This window comes from Tyto alba, unplaced genomic scaffold (genome assembly GCF_018691265.1).
Source record: "Tyto alba isolate M040663 unplaced genomic scaffold, T.alba_DEE_v4.0 Super-Scaffold_18, whole genome shotgun sequence".
Taxonomy (NCBI): Eukaryota; Metazoa; Chordata; class Aves; order Strigiformes; family Tytonidae; genus Tyto; species Tyto alba.
In genome coordinates, this window is record NW_024881280.1 from 31,967,922 (window position 1) to 31,989,636 (window position 21,715).

At 46.7% G+C, this 21,715-nt stretch overlaps 1 protein-coding gene across 3 annotated transcripts in view; it reads right to left on the reverse strand.

The window, feature by feature from the left end:
• Positions 1–21,427, reverse strand: part of PRIMA1 (proline rich membrane anchor 1) — a 56,054-nt gene extending 34,627 nt beyond the window's left edge. For 2 of the 3 annotated variants that reach the window (XM_042791149.1, XM_042791148.1), the window contains exons 1-2: positions 21,073–21,427; positions 14,720–14,870 (exon numbers count right to left, since the gene is read on the reverse strand). In XM_042791149.1, coding sequence (XP_042647083.1) covers positions 14,720–14,870; positions 21,073–21,168 — 247 coding nt within the window. In that variant the 5' untranslated portion in view covers positions 21,169–21,427. The remainder of the gene's footprint in view (positions 1–14,719; positions 14,871–21,072) is intronic. The other variant, XM_033010506.2, reaches the window with a different exon arrangement.
• Between the last annotated feature and the right edge of the window lie 288 nt (positions 21,428–21,715).

Here is a 21,715-nt window from a genome sequence, read left to right on the forward strand (position 1 = left end):
CTGTGTGGTGTTTAGCTGCCTGCTGGGTTAAACCATGACAGCTGTTTGGAGAGCCGGGGTGGGAAAAAGGGCCCAGAATGGGCAGCACAGAAAGCCAGATCTATTAAGAGCCATCATTAACCTGAGGGACGGGGCCAATGCAGCAGGAATATAAAGCAGGAATGGATGGCAGCTTCAATAACAGATGAAGTCCACTTGCGACATGTTCACCTCCAGTAAATCCGAACATGATAGAAAGGATTTGGTTTATCACAGTCCCCGAAGAGCTATGACCCAGAAAGCTGCCTTGCTGGACCTATTCCCTGAGATCCTGCCACAGAGGACAGGCACAGGAGGAAAACGCTACCCAGCAAGGAAAGACTAAAGAACTGCTTTAGACCAGCAATATTCTATCCCACCACCCTCACTTCCAGAGCACGGCTGTAACTGTACATGATGTGCAATAGACTGGCTTAAAGAAAATAAGAATCACCTGATTTTGGAGTGAATTTGGATCCAGAAAAAAAAAAATCTATGTTGGTTTTCTTTATTTTCTTTACTTCCTTATAGATCTGTACCCTTCCTGTTGCTTGTAAACTTAGGGCCATTTCCAGAGTGCCACGAGCTAGTTGGGTAAACAACTACTACCAGGCAGTAGTGGTGTGCTCAGCAGAAAGCCTGTCCTGATTTACTGCCTCCCTGGAGTAGCTAGGTTAAATAATACTGGTGGAAATCAGCTATTCCTGCAGCAGATGATACTTCTGTTTATCACATTATGTTGCAGACAAGTTTATATCATGCAGCTGCTCTGTGCATATGTTCTTACTACACTTTTAAGGGGGATACTGCAATCATCACTACACAGCGGGAACTTCTGCTATAATAAAAACATGTGTGGGATGATGCTGGAGAAATTCCCTCCCCCGCAGCTTTTACAGTGTAGACACTGTTATTCTACACTCTCGGTTCCCTCATCTCCTTTCTCCCCTTTTCTTTTTCTCCCCCTTTCTAAAAATACTTACCTTCTGAAACAAGAAACATGCTCAGTGTCGTGCTTAATTTTGGAGACTGGTGTTTGCAGGAGGGGGAGGAAAGGGGCCGTTCTGCAGCAGTTTTCTGAAGGTCATGGGCAATTGGAGAGTGCATGGGTCATTGCAAGAAATACGGCTTGAACCACCTGTGAAAAAAACTGAGCCTGGATATAGCCAGTGAAAAAGAGGAGCTGGGTGGTGGAGTTTTGAGTGTGGTGCTTAAGATCTAAGCTTTAGAGGTTATTGAACCTGCACACATAGAGGTTTGGGTTTTGCAGTGTATTTCACTAAAGCCCCATGTTGCTGTGCTGTCTTGGTAGGTCTCATGCAGCTGCTTCTCCCTGGCAGATTTAAGAGTCCTTTAGAAAATGAACATATCATTAGGACCAAAATAAAAATAATTGCAGATGAAAGTATCAGTCACCCAGGCAGAAGTGAAGCACATTGTGAAGAAGTGGCTTGCGCAAAGTCACTGCAGCTCAGCGAAAAAGCCAGGAAACAAAATGTCTTTTGACTCCTGGCCAGTCTTACCCTCTGGATCATGTTGCCTCCTCCTTGGGAGTAGATGCAAAGTCTGGATTTGGCCATAACTACATTACAGGGGTGGAAGCAGCAAAGTCCCTTGTTGACTCCCCGGGCAGGGTCCAGATCTCTGCCCCAAGCCAGCACACTGTTGCCGTGCCTGGGAGCTCCATGTGGCTGAGACCCACGGACAGAAATATAGTGGGATCCCATAAGGTGCCCAGGAAGGGTTGATACTAAGCTTGTGGGCTAACTTGTATTGGTTTTGCGTGCACGGCTGCAGAGGAAAACTAGTATTTCAGCTGAGAGACCTACATGCTTATGGAAGGATGACGATGCGTGCAGCAGAGCAGTCAAAGGACTATAAAAAAAAGTATGGAGGGAAAGTCTGTGCTCCAAACAATCGACAGGCTGAGGGCCAGATCCGCCAGCCTTAATCCTATTAGGTTGTTGGTGAAGCTGATGGGACCTGCCAGAACTGAGGTATGACCCTGCAAATAGGAGCAAAACACGGTTTCAGCTGCCAAGGTCTTTTGGAGGAGAGCAGAGAGGGAGAGTCTGTTCTCTAAAGCATGATGTGGAGAAGCAGTAGCATTTAAAGGCCTTGTAGAAAAAAGGCTTTCAAGGAGATTACATCATAGCTAGTTTCTGTGTTAACACTCGGCTCTGGCATTTATCTTTACAATGGATGCTCACGTCAGCCACTGCCCTGTGATCCGACTTTGTCGCATGTTTTTCTAACCAGCAGTCTCCCGATGAGAAGCCCTTTCTCTCTCGCCACCTGATTCTCCCTCAGCAAAAAGGACTTAATTGTTTTTACCCCGATCAAATCACGCGCTACCGGTTTCCGTCCTGAGCAAAGGAGAGCTGAAGGCCGTGCCTTGGCAAGGCAGCCTCCTCCTCGCAGCAGCGCGGTAGTTCTGGAGAGCCTCGTGGGCACCGTTGTGTCTCCTTGCTCCCCGCAACCTGGATCAGCATCGGGCTGGGGAGCACCCAGCCAGTCCTAGTGGCACCCCCAGCCCGTCCCAAGCACTGCCTCCCCGTGACACCCGTCTCTCAGGAGAACCCTGCCGTACTGGGTGACCTGCTTCCCAAAATGCAGAAGTCATCAATCAGAGCAGTGGGTATCTGGTGCCTCTAAGAAACAGGTCACAAGTGCCTGCAAATTTGCTGTTAAATTAGTATCCTGGAACTTATTTTAGAAGGCGACCTGATTTTCAGAGGTTCTAAGCACTCAGAAAGCCAGGATGCTTTAACTTGGCTATGTATATATACAATCTTAAGTTTAATCTTCTGAGTTTTATGACACAGGCTTTAACCTCCCTCTACTTAGGCAGCGTCACCACGGGTGGAAGACAGAAATTCCTCTGAGAACGTGGGTTCCAGCCTCGGCTCTCCCCTTTGCTTGTTGGGTGATTTTGTGATGATCTTCACCCCCAGCCTCTGTTTCTCCTCCTCCAGGACAAGGACAGCTTTCCAAACTGTTGCACAGATGTAGGGATAAAAAGTGCAACATGAGGCTGCAGGTCAGCACTGTTGTTATTCCTTTCCCAATTCTCTTATAGGGTAAACAGGTAAATTTGTAAGCACTTCATCTATATTTCTACAAGAACTAGCTGCATTTCCCTGGCCTTCCCGTCAACTACATATTCTAGCAAACACAGCAGCCAGGCCACGGTCTATGGCAGAACAACAGCAGCACAGCACTGACCTGGGGACAGTAATTCTCAGTTCTTTTGAACAGAGGCACCACTGAGAGGCACAGAGATGTGCCAGCACAGTACCATCCACTTCATTGCACAAACACACAGTCTGGCTCTCCAGCGGTGAGCGACGCGCAAAGAGCACTGGCCATCCTTCGGCGGGGAAAAATCAAGTGCTGAGGATCATCTGCTTGCCCCAGCAAACCGTGGGACCTTGTCACGAAAGAGCATCCTGGAGAAAAGAGGCCTGAAAACACTGACCCTTCGTGCTAAGTCTGCCTTTGCCATTTCAGCGCTCTGACATCCACAAGCGTATTAGCATATTGCCATCGGTATTCAGCAAGCACGCACGCACACATACATACCTACAGCTATCTATATGTGTTCCTCCCCTCTTCTGCTCTGGCTGGCCCAGATTTCCTAGGGGGGGGGATCTAAAGCAGAGCATGATACACAGAGGTGAGGGAACTCCCAAGAGGTTTTTAAGGATGAATTTAACCTCGGTAATGGGCTGCAAGCTGCTTCGCAGACCGAGCGAGTGCTGCAGCCCGTGTTCTGCCGGCATGCCCCGCGGCCGCTTCTGCAAGGAGCCGGTCAGCTGCCCCGATGTGGGAGGCTCTGGCTTCCTCACTGCACCTCATAACAAGGCTGAAAAAAATTGGAAGCTTCAGTTTTGGAGTTTGCTGCGGTGGGCCCCCCCCCCCCCCCCCGCCGAGACCCACAGAGCTCAGCACAGGCGTGAGCAACTTCAGCACGGGCTGGAGGGGGGGTGCTGCTATGAAATCAAAGATGTGGAGACTTCTTCAAGCTTCTTGGGAAAAGGGCTACCTTCGCCTGCAGGCTTATGGCACTGGGCTCTGAGGCATTTGACATCAAACAAAAGTAGGGAACCAGCGAGAGAAGTAAAAGGTCATTTCCAAACTGGAATTCACTGGGAACAGGAGATGCATTTTCTCGCAGAGCTTTCCTCCTCCATCACCTAGCCAGTATCACCTCCCAGACCCGCTGCAGTAAGAGAGGTATGAAGAGAAATAAGTCTTCTGGACAGTTGTCTCCCCCAGTCAAGCTGGCTTGATTTCAGGCTGTTTCAGAGGCTGTTTTAGGGCAGAAGATGGGCTCATCACCAGCTACCGGGTATTTCAGGGAGAGACAGGCCCCTGCACAGGGCGGTGCAGCAGCAGAAGTGACTGCTAAGGAGCAAAAATGTGAGCAGAGAATTGGCCTCATCCTCCCTGCGTCCTCCCTCGTGACCTGCTGCAACAGTGAGCAAGTGCTTAGTAAACAGCACATCAGTCCCCTCCAAAATAACATGGAGCGGGCCATGGCTTAGGACATTTGCTGGGAGTAAAGTGGTTTGGAGAGCTCATTCAGCACCTATCTGCCTTTTTAGGTGATAAAAAGCCCTTAAAAAGCTAGCCATTGCTTTTATTGAGCCTCAGGCACCCTTGGATGAAACCGATGCCCCAGCAGATGCTGTGAAGGCAGGTACAGCTGAGCCTGTTAAGATACTGTGGTAGTGGCACCCATATGGACACTGTAAGCACATATAATGATAGCCCTTCCAGGCTGTTAATTCCCATATCTGCTGATGCACACTCCTCTGTCAGAGTTTTGTTGAAGCTGTATCATCACTGCCGGAGGAGAAGTAAGACATGTCATAGTGCTCTTTTGCACCAGGGGTTCTTGTCCAGCCCATCAGGCTGCCTCCTTTCTTTCGTTACCCTATGGTGGTGACATGGCCATAGGCTCTGCCTCTTGCTTTTGGCATGGTGAACTCCTTATCCCCCTTGCTGTGTGGTGGTGCAGCCTCCTCTTCGAGGAGTGGTAGGACGGGACGTAGCTGATCTATTCTATAGCAGTTACTGTTCAATTTTGAATTGCTAAAAATAGCAATATTCTTCAGGGCTTGACACCCACTAGTCTCAAATCCAGAGTTTACAGAGGTGAAAAAATATCTCCGTTTCAGATATGGTAACTCTGGGTGGCTGGTAGGGTAGTTGACTCTCTTGGGATCTCCCAGCAGGTCAGTGGCAGAAGGAGAAGCAGCACCCTGGACTCTCTCCTCGACGTTGCCCACAGGGTGGGCAAGATGCCTCCCCTTTGGGGGGAGTCACAGTACGTCACCATCGGGTCTTCTGAAAGCTTATCCATCTTTCACCTCTTGCAATTAACAGGCCTTCAAAGGAGGGATGAGATAGGCTGAAATTCAAACAGCTGAAATACGATTTTGGAAGTCTAAGCTCCTGCACTGATGACCAGTCTTTCGCCAGCAAATGATTAATAAGATACCACAGGGCTGGCAGATTCAATCCCACAGAAGGATGACAGATTTTCTTGATCTAATGTTCTATATATAGATCGAATTAAGGTCCAGATCCGCACAACTTCTTCAGGCTGAACAGTATTCACATGAGTCGTGCCATCAAAGTCCCAGGCTATGAAATGTGAGAAAAATTCAGTGCTATTGGTGTGATTAAGATATCCTCTCTTTAGATCCTTACCGGCTTTTTGAAGAGCTCAGGAACCTCCAGATAATAGCGAAGATTGGACAAGCCTCAAATCTTAGACCTGAAACTTTCTCAAAATTAGTGCCTTCAGGGAAGGCAGATACAAACCGGCTTCAGCCAACTGCAGACTGAATTTCCTAACACAGACTGTGGGAGACTTGGAAATACTTGGAACATTTTCCTAATGTGTTAGTAACAGCAGTTTCTGAGGTACTGGTTTGTGTCCACCTCTAAAAAAATGAATGCTTTGCATTCAGAAACAATATGAAGGGAGTGACTGTAATAGAAATATACTTTATATTATATGGTAAGTACAGATGGCTTTGAAGAGTTCACTTAACAAAGCAAGCCATATTGCAAGTCATATGTCTGAGTTTTAGGGAACAGCCGGCTGACTATCTAGCAGATACTTCTGTTAGTGTACAGCATCAATATAAACATAATCCTCCTGTTTGATATTACGTAGTTTATTCCTTGTATCATTTAAATGGCTCAGTAATTGCTGAAAGTAAGGCCTACAGCTATCACTTAAAAATGTCCCTGAGGAGACCAATTAATAATTCCCATACCTAGTGCACTCAAGTTCCTTTTCCAAATTGTATTCAGGTTCGACTTAAGGAAAATAAAATCGATGACCCACCCAGGGTAAAATGGAACTGAAGTGTGAAATGCCTTCCAAACCAGGGGTAAAATTAATTCTAATAAAAATAAAATTACATTTATCAACTGATAAATTTTCATGCAGTGTTCATAAAATATAGAATACTTAAAATGGCAATGCATCTCATTAACAAATCAAGTAATTTCACCATGCCAAACGCCCAACACAAAGTCCTCAGTCATCACTCGGAGTACATTTGTAACTCTCTGAAAGCTAAAAGACAAGACACAGGCTATCTTACAGTCACAAAATTAAGCACTTTGGCTACTGGTTGTGATATGCATTTTCCTCGGGCTTTGCACACAAGTCTGGACGTGCACAGGTACGCGAGCTTTTGCAGAGGTGCTGCTCACCATCACTGCCTACTGAAGCCTACAGCAGCAGGTGGCCTGTGCTGCAGAATGGTGCCTCCTGAAGCTGAAGGAGAGCACCTGTAGCTTGCAAATCAAACTGAGGGTTAAATCAAACCCTCCCTTTGCTCCACTGACAATAATTTCCTTTGACAGTGGCTATGAAATAAGATTATGCACTGCATCCAAAAGGAAAGGAAAATGTCCAGGGATGATTCAATAGAATCTGCTCCATTGGTAAAAGTCCAGTTTAATAGCAGCAGTGCTCCTGGTAAAAGTCCAGTTCAATAGCAGCATTTGTCAAGGAACAGATTTTTGTGTAAAATATTTCTAACCAATGAACTGATGAAACACCAGCTCCATTTAAAAGATACTTCAAAATTATAAAATGATTCATTTTAATAACAATTAGGAATTCACAATTTGCTACTACGTATACGTGGTTACAATGTTATATGATGTACTAGTGGAAGTGTTAAATTAACTTGCATAATTATTAATGAGAGTTTTTGGCAGTGGCATCAGTTATTAACCTATGTTTGTACTGTATTAATGGACAGTATGTACTCACTTTGGGATATCACAAATGTGCAGACTGCTGCTTCCTTGCTCTGCTATGTCGACTTAAAAATTACCCATAAGTTGCCATTACACAGGCAGTGCTGCACCTTAATATCATGCTCACAACAAAGACGATGCACAAAACTGTTACAAGAACACATATTTCTGTGGGTCTGTTTTACCAAGGTCAGCTGCTTAGCTCTCCCTGCTAGAACAGCTTGTGCCAATTAAGAGTTTACTTCTGACTTGCTGGGATGAGGCACAACTCCTTCTGCCATGGGCAGGGGAACCTACAATTAACTTGTAAATCAGCAGCCTCTGACTCATCAGTAACTTCGCTGAAAATTTGTTATCTTCTTAATCAGTGAAATGGTAGGCATGTACAAATGGACTGCCATCCACACAGGGAATTAATGTCTTCAGCTTAGCCAACTCCTTTTGCTTAAAAATAAAAATAATCAAGCTGTTAGGAATATGCATCTCAGAGTAGAGAGGACAGTTCTACTGCAGAATCAGTTTAATATCTCATGCTTCTTTTTTCAAAATTAGACAATGCTTTTAATCTATAGATAACAGAGCTCCCACTGATTCCTGCACTGCAAAATCTGGCCTGAGGCTCTTACTTTTAAATACTTCAACATATATGAACGAGCGCATTTTCAAGACAGTGGATTTTTCCATAATATGGATTTATTACTGCATGAAAATTTCAAAACAAATCTGCAAGGTCACAGAGCAGAGGGAAGATTCATCACTTGCCTAAATGAAAAATTAGACTTGACAAAACATTTCAGAATGTATTGCAGTGGAAAACTCTGAATTGGGAAAGCAATGAAAGCTGTGTTTGACAGTCTGATCTAACCAGTGTTTTACGAAGACAGACAGAGAGTTTACAACAGCATAGTATGAGGACATGTTACGTGCACGCGTGCTAGCCAAATCCTATCATGAAAGTATTTGCACGAACCTTTCCAATCTTACCTGTTTTCTAGTCACTAATCCAGCTCTTCACCTAATATCATATCCCAGATGTCTAGACTGTTTCAAACTTCATACATGATTGCTGCTTAGAAAACCTCCTCACCCTAAATAATTTTCTCCTTTTGACTGGGAGGTGAGGACTTGTAACTTTTATTCCTACGCCAGAAATAACTGTGCTGAATGTAAAAAATATCAGGATTTTGAAGTCTTCATTTCTTTAGTGATAAAGTCAGAGGTGCCTGCAGTTTGAGGCAGGAAATCTAATTATTACGTTTCTGATTTAGGTGGGTGAATTCTGCCTAAATCCCATCTTGGATGCTTAACGATTTGGTTCACGGCGCTAACAGAGAAGGTAGCGTCTGTGATGTGAAACCAACACGATGGGGACCTGGACCAGACTCTGCATGTGCCATCATCCATGACTCCAGGCTGCATGGCTTGATTTCAATTTAGATTTGAAAGCCTCAAAATCCTACCGCCACAGTCCTCCAATAAAATGAAAGCATATGTGGGAGAAGACAAGAATTGAATTTTGGTTTTGCTTTGTAAATTATAAGCGGTGCTCTCACACAGGGCTAATTCACAGCGTGACAGCTGCGTTACCAAAACTGAAAGGGCTTTCCTGTTTCAGCATTCTGCTTGCACTTAAAAACAATCGCTGTCTAGACCAGCCTTGTGATAAGACAATATTCTCTCACAGTAGCTTTCATTACCATCAACGTCTTGGTGTAGGAAACAACGTGCCTCATGCCATTTTGGTGCTACTGTAGTTCTCTTCCATTACTGGTCAGTTTTGGCACTCACTATTTTGTATGAAGTATGGAAGAAACCATCTTCCTCATATTGTAAAGCAAGACCACCCCGACCTGTTTGCTAACAGGTCCTTTGGGCATCAGCACTTGGGAGATAATCCAAGACTCCACAAGTGTGCCCAAATATCTCAAAACTACTCAGAGCTGATCCTTCTGGCAGGTTCCTGGTCCTGCCTGCTGAGCTCTTAGGGTCAGAATTGCATTTATAACGGCTGTTTGGAAATGTGAAAAACACTCACAAGACAAAAGGCCTACCTAAAGGGAAACTTAACGTCAGAGCTCTCTGAGATGCTCAACCCATGCTGCAACAGGTACACCAGACTGCCTGCAGCAAATTCTTTGGCATCTCATGTTTTAAAACATGTAGTGGCCTCCAGGAGGATTTCAGTTCTTCTGTGTTTTCAATCAGAACCTGCCCTCAACTCCTGGGGGACAATCATAGACCTCTGCCAAGGGTGAAAGTCCTTTTGGCATTGTGTAGGCAAGCACATCAACATCTGTACCCGTGTACTACAAGAAACGATGTGGTGAGCATCAGGGCCATGGTCAGCTCTCCTTCTGGAATGGCCACGGGGAGGCATTGCTCAGCATGAGGCTCAAGTTCATTCTTTGGATCCACACTGGGTAACCCTGTCCATTCTACCATCAGAATTTAGGTCACAGAAAAGCCCAAGATAAAAACATTTCTTATTTTTTTATGTCCCAGAGTCATAGAGTTCTTATTTCTGTAACAAATTCCAGCTGTGAAAGGCTATGTTGTTAACAGTCAGCAAGTCAAATCTGCAGATTTTAATTGCTTTAAAACCTACTCAAAGTTTAAGAAGTTCCAGACTGTTCCTGTACTTCAGATTCCTGCCTATACACACACATTGTGACCATCTGTCCTAAAAGATCCAAATGTCCTTTAGCTTTCCTACTTGCAGTGAAGGGACCCTGCACACTTTCTGAAATTAAGCTATACATCATAGCTGCCAAAAAGTTGCACCTTTCCTGCAGTTGGTAATTTTCATTTGGCATTTTCACCAGTCCAAATAATTAGTTAATTAGATGCACTATCTCCAAAGATAAAGATCTCACCTTGAAAAACAAAATCATACAATTAAAGCCTGGAGATTAGAGTCCTCTGCAGTGATGTCAGTCACTTTGGCTTTGCACTGACTTGATTGTGCTTTATCTCAACTGATAGCTCAGGGCAAACTTTCACTGAGGTCAGGAGCTGTAAAGACCTCACCGTGCACCTATGCGCAAGTGTCCAGCGACGCAGAGGCTGGTTCACACAGCCAGACGCAGCTGTACTAATACAGCTTGTAATGATCTCAGATAAAAACTTTTATTTAAGTTTCCTCCTCCAAATTTTGACAGAAGCAATGTTTGACTGGACACTCCCATCGCCCAGAGAGGGGATGGTAGTACCGTGGTCCCCTCACCCAATGCAAGATGATTAGAGCAGAGACAGCAAATGTTGCTAACCAGCAAGCGAAGTGTCCATGCTGAACATCCTTTATATTCTGAAGAAGTCGCTTCTGAAATGTTTTTACCTCAAACCTTTCACAGGTTAAAACTGATACTGACTGCAGTGTATGTCTAGCTTTAACCCTTCGCTATTTTGAAAGCCCAGCTTCGGCTTCCAAAGTCCACTGCAACGCCCCTGGAGAAAAATCCACATGCTCACGAAGTATTTAAGGGTTGACAACAGCAGTGTTTTAGGTTTTGAAGGATCAACATCATTTGAACTAGCTTAATCTCATGGGTCTGTGAAGCTGGGTTAGAAATGCTGCCTAAACAAGCGTTCCATCCACCTTGCCTTAGTCCTGGCTGAAATCCAGAGACAAGGAGGAAAGCAGATGGCAGGAAAAAGAGAAACAATTAACTAAAGGCCAGGTTCTGAGCACCTCTACCTCTTTCAGGTCATTACAGCCACATCTAGGGAACACATGCAATTTCATTTAAAGTTCCTCCTTTCACTATGGTCAGCACCTAAGCTTAGCTGGCCTTAGGCCCCTCAGAGCCTCACGAGCTTTGCCTTCACTTCATCAACTAGCAGTTTTCTAGGCACGGGCTAAGGAGCAAGCTGCTCCTTGCACGAGGAGAGTTACTGTGGGAACATCAATATGCCAGACTGTCTGGAGGAACTGCTGTTGGCTCGGCGACCCTGTCTCCTGACAGTACCCACCACTTTGTCACACAGTCCCCACCATACTAGTTACTTCTAACACAGGATGGAGCCCTTCTCCTCGAAGACCCTCGCCAAGATCCAAGTCTGCACCAAACAAGACAACAGCATCTCAGTGGGATGCCAACAAACGGCACCTGGAATGAAGCTCAGGAATCTCAAAACTGAACCTCCATGTGTCCCACCTTACAGAAAGAGACAAGGCTGAACTATCAATGTTAGGAGAAGCAGCGTCCACAGGGACCAGCACGGCTGATCCCAGCCCTCATTTAGATACTGTAAAGCAGACAGATTCACTGGGGCAGAGCAGGAGCCCTCTGCTTAGTGAGGAGAAGGCACACGGATACGCCACCACGAGGGAAGGTCTCATGTCTGCTGCCCAGAAGATGCAGCGAAGGCAAGAACAGGGGCTGTAAGGGACATCAGAAACACCAGTGGCCTGTGCGAAGGAGTTAGAAACGTGGAAAAGGGAGGCCTGGAGACATAGCTGAAGGAGGACAAAAGCAGACTATGTTTTTTTCCCCTGGGGCCTGGAGCTCTGGTGGCAGAGGCATTCTCTGAATTCACCAGTCCATAATTTTGTTGTCTATATTGGGAAATATATGGGCCACATCACCTAATTTAATTTCCCATATTCATGTTGTTGAACGAATAGGTCTCCTCAGAGTGCACTGAAACACACCCCACACAGTCCTGTTGTAAATACATGACTATAACAGTGAGGTATATACTAAAGCCTGGAAAGCTGGTGTTTCTACCACCGCTCAAGTATTTAGACTGGTTGCTAAGTTGTGTGTGATTCTACTAATTTTCCGTGGAGGGAATTAGCTTATTGTCCCTCAGTGTAAACACAACATTTACCAGTTATACGTGAATTCTGGAATTCACAGCATTTAACAGATTTTGTATAAATCTATCTGTAGGAAGCAGAGCTAAAGATTTGTCACTGGATTGACCTGTCAATATTGAAATGTCCAAAGGGACACTAAAAGCACTGTAATTGTTCCTGAAAGTCCTCAGTTGTCCTCAAGCACAATAAAAACCTTTCGGGGTGTGACGCACCCGCTCACAGTTACCCAGTGCCGTCCCATATATCCAAGTAGGGTTTGCAAAACATTCAGGTGGGGATGTTAGAAAGGACACAGAGGGTCCCCTGCTTTTCCATAGCAGCAGCTGGAGACCAGACAGGACATGCCAAATTGCACTAGATGGCTTCACTTAGCAGATAACTGAGCTGTCAGCATCTGTAGTAACTGGATGGACAGGAACTTTGTATCTATTGGCTTTAATCATCATGGCCAAACCACAGTAGCTGTTTTAGAAGGATGTAGAGATGATCTAACCCTCCAACAATGTTCGGTTTGATTGCAAAAAGAGCTTTTAAGGACAGTACCTAGCAGGCTGCAGCCGTTTGGGGCTCACAAAGCTCTGAGAGCAATGCCAGCATCTTTATGAAGTGCCTCATGGTGCAGACACTGTACCTGGTATAGGTAAAAAACTTGCAGTTCCTGGCCTGCTGCTTTTTTTGCAGAGGTCTTTCCAGTACTTTAATGGCTTAAAAAGTGCAAAGTACAAGCCTGGCATCAACCACTTAACAGTAACTTGTCTTGTCCCTTTACTGCCCTCTCGTCTGAATGCTGTTTAAAAGCAGCGTCTATAACATCAATATTTAACCACGAGGCTTGCTCATTTTCACAGGGATGGGGATTGCTGTACACGTGGGCTAAATCACAGTGCCTAGACAGCTGATGATAAGGAAAGCGTCTTTCAAGATGAGGCACTTGATTGCTAATCTAAAGCTTACTGGTGAAAGGAATGTGTAATCTATTTTTTTTTTTTTTTTTATTATTGCATTTGAAGTGAAATAACTTTTTAAAATATTAGTCATCTGGATTTATATAGCTCATTTTTAGAACTGGGTTAACACCTGGCAATCCATCCTGACTAAGCACCAGGCTATCCCAGTTGCAGGCCCATTTGATTTCTCTTTCCTCTTTTTGCAGTGTGACAGACTTTTTTTTTTTTTTTTTTCCGATATGATTTCCTTCCCACTTCACAGGAGACAAATGCAGGCGCTGAGAGCAGCTGCCTGGCAGCAGCCCGGGGAGGGGAGCAGCCTGGCAGCGGTGCCCTCCTCCTGGCACAGCTGAGCAGCAGCACTGGTCCCTGTGCCAACACTGCTCCTCTGCCTCATCTCGGGTGGGTAAGAGCAGCTCCCTCGGAGCAACGGGGTGCCCCAGGTACAAGAAAACAGAGTGGCAAAGTACTTTATTTTCTGGCTGTGAGACATCAAAGGAATTTTCAGAATTACTGTCCACGACATTTTCCCAAACATTGAAAGGGATTATTCCTGCTATACAAAAACCATCTCTGCTTTCCAAGCTGTCTTTGTACCTCCTTTCCTAAGTGTTTCACTGTTGGTTTTTTTCCCCTGCATTTGCCTTAAATTTCTGCAGTGTGGCACAAACAGGGAAGCATTCTCCTGGCAGAAAAGACACTGCAAGATTCCGCCTGTCCTTTGCCTGGCTAAAAGCTGTGCAGAAGCCTTCTTCATGTCTTCTGCACATCTGGGGATGGTGCTGATAAAGACAAACAGCCAAATGATGCTACCTAATGATTTCTTTTCCCGCGGGGGAAGCGATGAGAAGGATGCTAGATATACTTTGCAACACTGTTCCCAGGGGAGTTATCTAAGCAGGGGGAAGAATTAATAGGCAGCCTTTTTGGAAGAGAGAAATCTGTGAAAATATAGAAGCATTGAAGAGATTTGCTGGAATACCAAACACCACGGCTGGAGAAGCTCAGATGGGCTTGGGGGCACTGATTTGTATGAAGAGACGAGTCTTAGCCTTTATGTGCATTAGTGGGAAAACTGCTCTCTTGCTGTTGACTCCCGACAGGAGTTTTGTTACAGCTGTAAGCTATTTAAAACCAGTGAGCCTGACGCTGCTACGGTAAACCGGTAGAGCTCCAGTGTCTTGAAGAAGACAGCCAAACCTGCAGCACGGTCTAGGCAGAGTGTTTGAATTTTTTGCCTGCTTACAGACTGATTGACCTGGGAGCACCCAGACCTCCAAGCTGCACACCCGGTGAAGCAGGAGGTCGTGTAACTCAAGGGGGAGCACAGCGCTAGGTCTCTGTAGGAGAGCATTTCCCAGAGCTGGGGCATTAGGGGAACCTTTTAAAGCCAGGGAATCATATATAATACAACGAAAGGAAGGAATTTCTCTGGCTTTCCTCCAAAAGCCAAGCGTTATTCATCGATCAGAAAACAGATCTCCATCTCTGCTGAGAACGTTTTTTCCTCCATTTGCTAAGTGGAAAATGACAAATATGCTAGCTGTGCCCTTTCCCACATCCTTTCTCCTTCCGTCTGTCCAGGCATCCCCATCGTTTTGCCCTCCCTCAGTACACCACAACCGTGCCGGCGGCTACTTACTCGGCACCACTAGCAGCTTCGGGGGCGGTGGAGGTGGAGGAGGCGGTGGTAGTGGTGGAGGTGGCCTGCACTGGCAAATTTGCTGGCAGCTCTCCGTGACTTTCTCTGCTACAGGCTTGGAGCATGACTTCTGGGGCTCACCCCGAGTGATCTGTGGAGAGACGAGTCATTGCATGAGCAGCAGAAACAGTGAAAACTGATTTCCCATTAATGTGTTGCTTGGGCTTGAGTGGCGCCTCAGGCCTGTGCAGTGAGAACTGAGCTCGTGTTCCTCACTAAGGCAACTACAAGGAGGTCTCTTCCCTATAAGGTCCCCATTTTTTATTTTGTTTTTGTTTTTTTTTTTTTTTTTTTTTTTTACTGAACACAATATATTCAAGACTTCTTTCCCTCTGTCAAACTCGTTTGAAATTGGCCAGCTGGTTCCTGAGTTATTATGGGGTAAGGAGAAGGCGGGTAGCTGCAGACAATATGATTGCGTAAGCCTTCTTTCCTTAGGAAAGCCATCTAGCAGCATGCATTATTCACAGGGTCATTGCTGCAAGCCCAGGAGTGCTAATAAAAATTACAAGACAGTCAGGGTCAGGATTAAATTCATTTTCCTTAAGGCAGAACTGAAAGCCAGAGGAGATCTCTCTTCTGCTTTGCCAGCCTCACTTGGATGTTCAGAGAGAATTTCACAGAGTGTTTCGCTTCCCACCAAGAGGACAGGGAGCCCACATTTTACTCATCTGCAGACGCTAGCAATGATGTGGTCAAAATGGAAGTGCCATAAACTGTGACTTGTAGCCTCTGTAACGTGCAGTGTTGGCTAGTAATAAAGCTGAAGATGAGACATTGCAAAAACCCAAGCGCACGCATTGCTTGGCCATGGACAATGATTCAGCCAGTACTGGTATACAATATATTCAACAGCTTGATCTCATCATGACAAGGACCATTTATTAACAGAATATTTTTCTTACCATCAGTAGTATTTACGTGACTAGGAATTTAAGGAATAGTCAGTAAAATCCTTAATTTAACGCTATGAAATGGAGTAAGTCCCTAATGAAAAGGAAGTCTGCTGAACACCACAGCTGCTTCTGAAAGGTGTTAACTTCAGAGGTCTCTAAACCAGCTCTTTCTGAATGGACTGGTACTCAGATGGAAAATAGTGGATACAGTTTTAGGGAGGCAAAGTCTAAAAGATGAATAAGCATGTTATCTAACAAGTACTTTGAATGTAGGATTAGGAGACCACCTGGGCCTGACTTGCGTCTTGCTGATAGTTATGCTAGCATTCAACTGTTGCCTAGCACAGTTTGGTCTTGGGTGGGTTACTGTCCTAATAATTTTGTCCTGACATCATCTTCTTTAATTAGCTCTTTTCCACAACATGTTGGTCATTACAAAGAGGATGTCTCATGCCACACTCTCTGACCTGTTTCAGGCAGGCCTCTTCTGCCTCCCTGCCCATCCCCAGGGTCACCCAGGGTTGTCTTCTCCCTTCTCCTCTCTCGTGCCCAAGCTTTGCTTCCCCTTCCCTGCCAGCTCTGGGCACACAGCCTGTCTCCCCTCCCCTTTCAACCCCAGCTCCCAGTCCCCAGCACAGCCGGAGAGCCTCTCCCACCACCCACAGCTGGGCACCAAGGGTGCCGTGCTGCCTCTTGGCTGCAGGAAAGCCGTACACAATCATTTCATGTATTTCTGGCCAAAAAAAAAAGAGAGGCATGGCTAATTAAACCAACATCACTGCACAAAGGACATGTTCACACGCGTAGGAGGTTTCTAAATGCAGAAAGATGCGTTACTCTGGCCTCAGGGAAACGGAGGTAGGGCTTTGTTGATTAAATATTGTAGAGAGGGAGGAAAGAATAGAAGAGGCTATGCACAGCTGAGTTGGAAGGATGGCTCGGCACAGCACAAGTCAGAAGGCTCAGTTCTTTAAACAGCTTGTCAAAATCTATTACCAAACATAGGGAAAAACAAATTCAGCACGAGTGCTTTCCAACTTTCCTCTTCACCATCAGGTAACAGTAAGAGGATGGTTAAAGACCATCCCAGATGGCTTCCAGGAACTTACACAAACTCTCTGAACGCTCTAATGAATCAAAGTGACTCGGCTTCATAATCCCTCGTGGCTGGTAATAAATCTGTCTGCTAAGCAGGCTTATTTATTTTTAAAGTAAGCGATCACAGGCAGCAGAATATCCTCCAACGCCGCCTGCGCGCTGGGCTGGGGGTGTTCGGGACGCTCCCCGCCGGCCGAGGCACCCGGGCTGCCTCCTGCTTGTCCCGGGGTGAAACATTCACCTCGCTGACGGAGGAAGGAGGGTGACATCTCCCCACTGGTCCCGGCAGCTGATTAGGAAGCAACTATTGGCTCCCAGCTACAATTACCATCCCCTACCTAGCTCCCCGGCTGCTGAATCCTACGGCTCGCTACGGGCTCACAGGAGCCAGTGCAGTGGGAGAGGACAGAGACAGGGGAGAATAACATCGAGCAGCCTTGGAGCCAGCTTCATCTGCAGACCTGAAGCAGCTTTGTGTATATAAGTCTGAAGACGGTGCTGGTATGGAAAAGCTACATTGACTTATTGCTCTAACTTAATATCAACCAGAACCAAAGGCTTGCTATGTCTTTTTTTAGAGCTATTGACTGCTTTTAAATCCCTGGAGGCTCTCCTACCTTAGGCTGGTTTTAGAGTGTCCTCAGAAACCAGTGGATATTTTTGTCAATTACTTTGCAGACGAGATTAACCCTATACATGCCCAGCCACTCCCTGCTCCTGTGTACTTTTAAAATACTGTTTCTGGAAAAAGAAAAAAAAAAAAAAAAAGTTGCGTCATCTCTCAATACCTTAGTCTGAACCTTTATCAAAATTTCTCGTGATCATTTTCAAATGACTGGGAAAGAACTGACATTTAAAAGCATGGTCTTTATCACCTATTCATTTCCCTTCTCATGTCACTCAGTAAAATGTCTGGTGGTTAGAAGATACTCGTAGGAACACAGATATTACCTTGACAAGGGTTTGTCTTAGAGGGTTAGTTTAAAGTAACAAAGGTATCACAAGTTGGCTGAAATCTGTCAGGAAAAGGAAAGACCCGAATTGAGGCTGAGTGCCTCGAGGAGGAGAGAAATAGTCAAGGACTGCTGCAAGAAGATTAACTAACAGGAGCAAGATAGAATTAAGAAAAAAAAAAGACAAGACATTTGGCTCCTTTTCAAGAAAAAAAAAAAAAAAACCCTCACTGTTGATATCTATTAGTCTTCTTATGAAAGCAATGAAGGCAATTATTTGTGTCTTCTAAAGGTAAGCAGAACAAATCACTAGAAAATGTGCTTTAGGGAACAATCTTGCTCTGGCAGAGGATGATGAAATAAATTATTCCATGTTTCTTTCTTACTGTCGGCAAGTGAAGGTAAGCTGCCTTTACCCGAGAGGGGAGGAGGAAAAAAGGCATGTTGAAAGAGCCTAATCTTGCTCTATCTATTAGCCTAATCTGCTAATTCGAGTCCGGCCTCAAACTTTACTGCTTGTTGTTCTGATGTGCAGTGCCACGGCCCCAGAGTGGCTTTGGAAGCACTTGGCAGATAACGACAAACCAGACACCCACGGGGCTTGCCTTGGCAAGGGGTCACCTCCAGAGAGGGACCACACAGCCCTTGCTCCCCAGTTGTTACTTCTGCACCTTCCAGCCATTCCTCCAGGTGCTGGAGGTGCCATGAACCTGTGTCTCCCCAGCCTAAAACTTGGCTGCTTGTTTGGCATGAGGCTTTCCTAACTCACTCGGCAGTTGGCCCGTTTGGACGTACGTGTTGACTGGACTTCAAGCTGATGCATTTTTTACCCTGCTCTGAAAACACAGAGTTGACTTCATGGAGTTGTGCATTAGATATGAACATGCTTTGCAAAAGGACAAACATTTTTAAATATTCATGGAAATTAAAATCTGATCCACAGACGTCCAGGGAAAAGCAAGCATAAAGTGGTAACTGGTGGTTTCCTTTTGCAGTCTCTCTGTTGAAGTTCATGCCTGTGATGCATTTCTTTTTAATCCAAGATTTCCTTCAGAAACAGTGGTCCTAGTCCTGCTTTGCACAGAGGGGAAGAATAAATCTGCATGTGGTCAGAGCTCTTTAGTATTTCAGCAGAATCCCATGGGGTTGCAGCAGTTTACGAGCATGCTCTACAGAGTGGGATGGGAAAAGACAATTAATACAGTCCCTGGAGGGTGGCCCTCTTGTGACTTTTTGAATCAGGTGAAAGGAGGAAAGCTTGAAAAGAAAAATGCAGTTGACTGAAAAGGCACAGAGACCTCTAAAAGCCTGCTGATGTGGCAAGAGCTTTGTCTCTTGGAAGCAGTCTACAGAGATGAGATCTCAACACCGCTGTGTAAATCCCAGGATGGCTCTGCATAATTCACATCAGAGTTAATCCAGATCCATGTTTATGAAACCAGAAAAAAAACAAAACGTGACCCTGCTATTTATCATGACACTTACTGCTCTTTTTTTTAATTATGTCAAAAGCCTCAGACAGAATCATCCCTTCCTTCTTGTCACAGCGCTGGCTACGACGCTAATAAAAAAAAGATTGTGGGTTTTGGTTTTGTTTTGTTTTTTAATAACATAAATGCTTCTCCTCTGATCAGCATCTGACTGATTCTCTTACGTGCCTCAAGGCAGGGCCAGAGGAGGGAACGCGAAGATGTGGGAGGGAAGGCCATGCCACACATAAGTCATCGCAGGGACGAATAGGCGAAGAGGGGCTGGGAGAAGAGACATGAGAAAACACGATGGCTGCTATCGATGGGGCAGGGGCAGGAGGGCAACATGCTGCCACGTTACTGAATTAGTCAAGGAGAGTGTGGCTTGCGAGACTTTGAAGATAAGAGCAAGGATTATGACTCGACATGGGGAAGGGGGTCACGGGAGGGATTCAAAGATGAGGGAGTTTTGGTCATGGGAAGGCTGACAGGCCCGTGGGCGCTCCACACCTGCCTTTCCCATTGGTACCTGCTGATAGGAGCCTTAAGTGCATCCTAGTTTTGGGAGAGCTGGAAAAAAAGCTTGAGTATGAGCAGATTTATTGATTGCCCTTCCACAGAGCAGCAGGCAACAGCACAAGTACAGCTGATGAATGGGACAACAAAACTTCCAGATTATTGCAAGGGAAGGCAGGGCTCCCTGGCTTTTGCAGTTCTCAGAGGCTGTTTCAATCCTTATAAATGTAATTATTTTTGAAAGATTGGCTTAGATCATCTGAGTATTTTGCCAGAAAGATGTGTGTGCAAGTTTTTTTTTTTTTCTTTGCTTGATTGAATGACTGATTACAGGAGAGAGGTTGCAGAAGGCATCTCTTTTTACACAACTGCACTTCCCTTAAAAACGCAGTTACAGTTTTAACTTCAGCTTAGCTACCCAAATACTCGAGCAGGACAGCAGGGAGGTAGCGCTGGCAGAGATTTTTATGACAGGGGCATTGGTTTAAAAGGAGGTTGTTTTTGTTGTATTTCTGTTCCTTTTTATCTGTAAGGAGCACAAATCCTCTTTGTCATTCATGGCGAGAGACAAGATGCTAAAACAAACAACATCTCTCCTTAATCTCTCGGGAGTCACTAAGTTTAGAACAGGGAGTAAAAGATGCGGAGTCTCCACAGTGTTTTCTCCAAGAAAGAAACTGTAATTGTTCTGTTCTTGAACAGTACTTGGCTGGCTCATCAATCACTCCTCTGAAGACATATATTATAAATAAACTTTAAAATATCAAAGTGACGCATTTGAGTTGAGCTTTGCTGCCGTTCTGACTCTCCGAACTGGATGGGCGCTCTCCCCCACCGTAGACTAATTTCTCCCAGCCCGTCTTGCTGGTCACCCCCCCGTTCCAACCAAGGTCACACAACATCACAGCGCCCGAGTTGGCAAAAGCTGATTCAGCCCTTCCCCCCCCCCCCCACCCCCCCCCCCCACCCCGAGAATCCTCAGTTCGCGATCCACATCGAAAACCCACGGCAAAACGTCACCCAAACCATTCCTCCTTCCCGTGCATCTTGCCACCTACAGCAAAACGCTCTTCCAAGAGCCGAGAAAAGTCCGCTACGTTTTGCTCGGAGCGGCCGCGCCGAGTTGGTCCCTCCCGGGGCTCGGCGCTGCCCGCCCGCCCCTTCCACGCTCCGTCCCGCAGCAGCCGGACGGACACACGGACACCGCGCCGAGCCCCCGGAGCAACAGCTCTTCGCGCCCCCCCCGCCCCGCGTGGGGGTGTTGGGGGGGGGGATGTATGTGTGGGTGTGTGGGGGGGTATCTCTGCCCGCCTCCCCCCCCCCCCCCCCCCCGCTCCCTGCATGGGGGCGCGCAGCCCTACCTGGACGGAGCCCCAAAACGGGTGGAGGGCACAGTGCAGCAGCAGGGAGGGCCAGCAGCAGCAGCGGAGCAGCCCCAGCAGCTCCCGGAGCAGCATCGCTCCTGGGCGGGAGGGAGGGGGCGAGGGCTCCGGGCGACCTGGGGAGGGAGCAGAGCGAGCCGGCAGCACAGGCGTTGGCTCGCACCCATCCCCGGAGCGCGACTGTCCCAACTTTAATTCTGGAGGGGAGGGAGGGAGGGAGGGAGGGAGGGGAGGGAGGGAGGGAGGGGAGGGAGATGGGCGGGTGGGGAGGGGAAAGGGTGGTCGGGAAAAACCCAGCGCCCTGCAAGTCCCGGCTCCCTCAGCGGGGAGACGTGCCTCCACCCCCGCCCTGCCCGCCTCCCGCTCCCCCCTCCCCGGGATGCTCCGCCGCCGGCAGCCTGCCCGCCCCATGGAGGGAGGGGAGGGGGGGGGCTCCCCGACCGGCGCTCACCCCAGAGCCCGGGGCTCCCTCGCACCCCGGGGGCGGAAAAAAAGTTTGGAGCCGGGGTAAAGGGGGTCGAGGCGCTGCCGGGGGAGGCAGCGCAGCCCGGGGTGGGGGGGAATTGCATCTTCCCCCCCTGCCCGGCGCTGCCGCCGCCGCTGCTGCTGCTGCTGCTGCTGC